The 2739-nt window shown below is 46.5% G+C and overlaps 1 protein-coding gene across 1 annotated transcript; it reads left to right on the top strand.

Annotated features, from left to right (window-relative positions):
- Nucleotides 1-684: 684 nt before the first annotated feature.
- LOC127187664 (seminal vesicle secretory protein 3A-like) lies at nt 685-1718 on the top strand. The gene is made up of 2 exons (XM_051143748.1): nt 685-757; nt 966-1718. Exons 1-2 carry the CDS (start codon nt 685-687, stop codon nt 1688-1690), a joined length of 798 nt encoding a protein of 265 aa, XP_050999705.1. The 3' UTR covers nt 1691-1718.
- The last annotated feature ends 1021 nt before the right edge of the window (nt 1719-2739 follow it).

The following is a 2739-nucleotide window of genomic DNA, read 5'->3' as shown; positions in this document are numbered from 1 at the left end:
CACTGAATACACAGAGCACAGAGCCCTCTTGGGCATTTCTTTGCTGCTCTCCATCCTGCAGATGACAGCCTGCCATACTGCACTCATAGTCTCTGATCAAAGCTGTTGAAAAGGGAACACTGGAGCGTTCCCATACACGACGGTTAGGACGGTTTGGCAGTTTAGAGTTGCTTCTGCTCAGGTGTATCTCAATTATTATTGAAATTTTCCTTGGAGTCCATGAATTCCTCTTCTTTCCTGTGTCTTCTTTATTCCCTATGATAAGACCTTTCAGATGAAACACATCTGTGTCCATCTCGTTTGGGAAGCAGCAGACGTGCACATCATATCTGTGACTCAGCAGGAAACTAAGGCGCACACTTGAGCTACAAACCTTTGGACAGGCCCTGCTTACTCTTGTGATCTCCGCCTTGAATTTCCTCTAGAAACATCATGTGATGATCTTGAAGTAACGATAAAGATTTTCTGGGACGTGTGGGGTGAGACAAAGACTCCGACATCATGTGTCTCTAGACTCTAGGAATATTGACAATATCTCCTACTGAGAAGAAGGGAGAAGCCAGCATGTCAGATAAGTAAGAACGGGTAATGCCACTTGTGACTTCAGCCGCATCTGTGCACCCAGCAGAGACCATATAAATGCGGAGATCAGCTGAGTGCTCAGTGAAGGCCCCTCCTGGTAAGATGAAGGTCATCCTCTTCAGCCTTTCTCTGCTCCTCCTTCTGGAGAAGCCAGCAGCTGGGATAGGGATCTATGGTGAGTTCAGGGAGTCGCCTGGAAGAGAGGCACTCAGAGACAATGTCCATGTGGGTGCTTTGAGTGAGGAGAACCCTCCACTGGGTGATCTTCTTGAAGGACATGCCTTGTGGGTACATCGGGGGACTCATGGGGGAACTCTGGGACAAGACCCGAAAGGGAGCTGTACGGATAATGTAACTCAAATATTCTTTTTATCACTTGCCAGGTGGGACAAAAGGACAGTTTGTAGCAAAAACATCCCCACTTGTATTTATCCAAAAAGACCAATTCCTCTATGACCAAAAGGAAGCCCAGGAAGATGGACCTGAAGAAAGCATTTTTGTGCAAACTAAGCATCATGCATATAGCCAGGACGCGGACGCTGATGCTGACATGGGAGAGACTCAGAGTTCTCAGGAACAGACAAGCTTAAAGGAAGACACAGCTTGTGATGAGGAAGACAAGATTGCCCAACAAAAAGCCCAACTCCAATCCTGGTCACAGATAAAATCTGAAGCCCAAGTAAAATCCCATGGAGCCCAACTGAAGTCCCAAACAGGCCAGCTAAAGATCCTAGGCCAGGTGAAGTCAGAAGTCAAGCTGAAGCCCCAGGCAGCCCGCCTGAAATCCTACCAAGCACCAGTATATATCAAAAAAGCCTTTCTTCAGCAAACCGACGCCAAAGGCTATGCCCTGCATGAAGACCTGGCCCAAGTGCACCTACAGCATAAAAAGGTGCACAGCCTCAAAAGAAAGCTTGGCCATTTCAGGAAAATAGCAGTTTCCTCACCACAGTTTAGACAGCAACCCCAAGCCTATGATGGGTTCATTTTGCAATTCCAAGGGCAAGTACAGGGTGGAGGTTACACAAAATCTTTCCACCAAGCTCAAGGGACATGCTACTGTCCAAAAGAAGGATTACTTCTGTATCAAGGCGCCTTCACAGGATAATACATCCATTAGTCAGCCAATGGCCAGGACACATTTAGAGGTAAGTGTCTCACAGGACAGGAGAGGTATCTACCCGGTGTTTGTACGTGGTACATGATGAGCTCCCTGGGCCCACTGTGGGATCAGTAGTGAACCTATAGCAATGGATGTGCTGAATTGCAAAGTTTATGGAGTTGAGCTCCATCCCCTGTGGAAACAAGCACCTAGTAGCGGCAGAAAAAACCTACCTGGTCTGTCTCTGTGTCTCACACTCCCCTCGGTGAGTATTTTCATACATTTATTTCACACGTGTGCAGCCACTATTTCTTTGAACAAGTAACACTTATAAAATCATGTAAGTTTAAGATGTGTTTTTACAGCTTCATATGCTTTGGATTCATAAGCCTTGGTTTCTTGGTACATTGTTACAAAGTATTTTGGGGGTTTGTTTCCTATATCAATGATTGTCCTCCAATCTTATACCATGGACATTGCCCTTTAGAGCTGACTGATCCACGGATTTTTGCTCCATCTTTGTGCATACAGGAGATTAATGAGGTCCAGGAAGCACCCTTGTGTGTGATGTAGGGTTGTGAGAAGTGGGGCTCTAGGGTGCTGAGGAACCAGTTCCAGGGGGCATTTGCTCTATCAGGAGAGAGATATGTAGCCTGGGCTGGAAAAGAGTGTTGCCTGCATGTTTGCACTAAGGGGTGTTTCATGTGAAGAGAAGGAAAGCAACATCATTGTGGGCCCATTGATCAGTAAATGCTAGTACCTGAAATGGCCCTAAGTTGGTCTATATAGTCAGGGCGTGGTCACAGTTGTCCCCCATCTGCTATCCTACACTAATGTGCATCACCATCTATGTCCTCTCTCCATAGGAGTCACCTGACCTGTGTGGATTGTGATGTCTTCAAGATGCAGACTTCCCTGTAGTCCTCGATGCCCTTGCACAGATGCCATGACCCACTCACAGTTTCACTCCCCAGACTTTCTAAACTTGGAGCATCCTCACACCAGCACTCTCTGATAAAAAGGCTCCTTCTGATATCATCTGCATCTATCTATCA

The sequence above is a fragment of the Acomys russatus genome, chromosome 4 (genome assembly GCF_903995435.1).
Source record: "Acomys russatus chromosome 4, mAcoRus1.1, whole genome shotgun sequence".
Lineage (NCBI taxonomy): Eukaryota > Metazoa > Chordata > Mammalia > Rodentia > Muridae > Acomys > Acomys russatus.
Note: the sequence above shows the minus strand (reverse complement) of the source record. Positions and strands in the feature narration are given on the sequence as shown.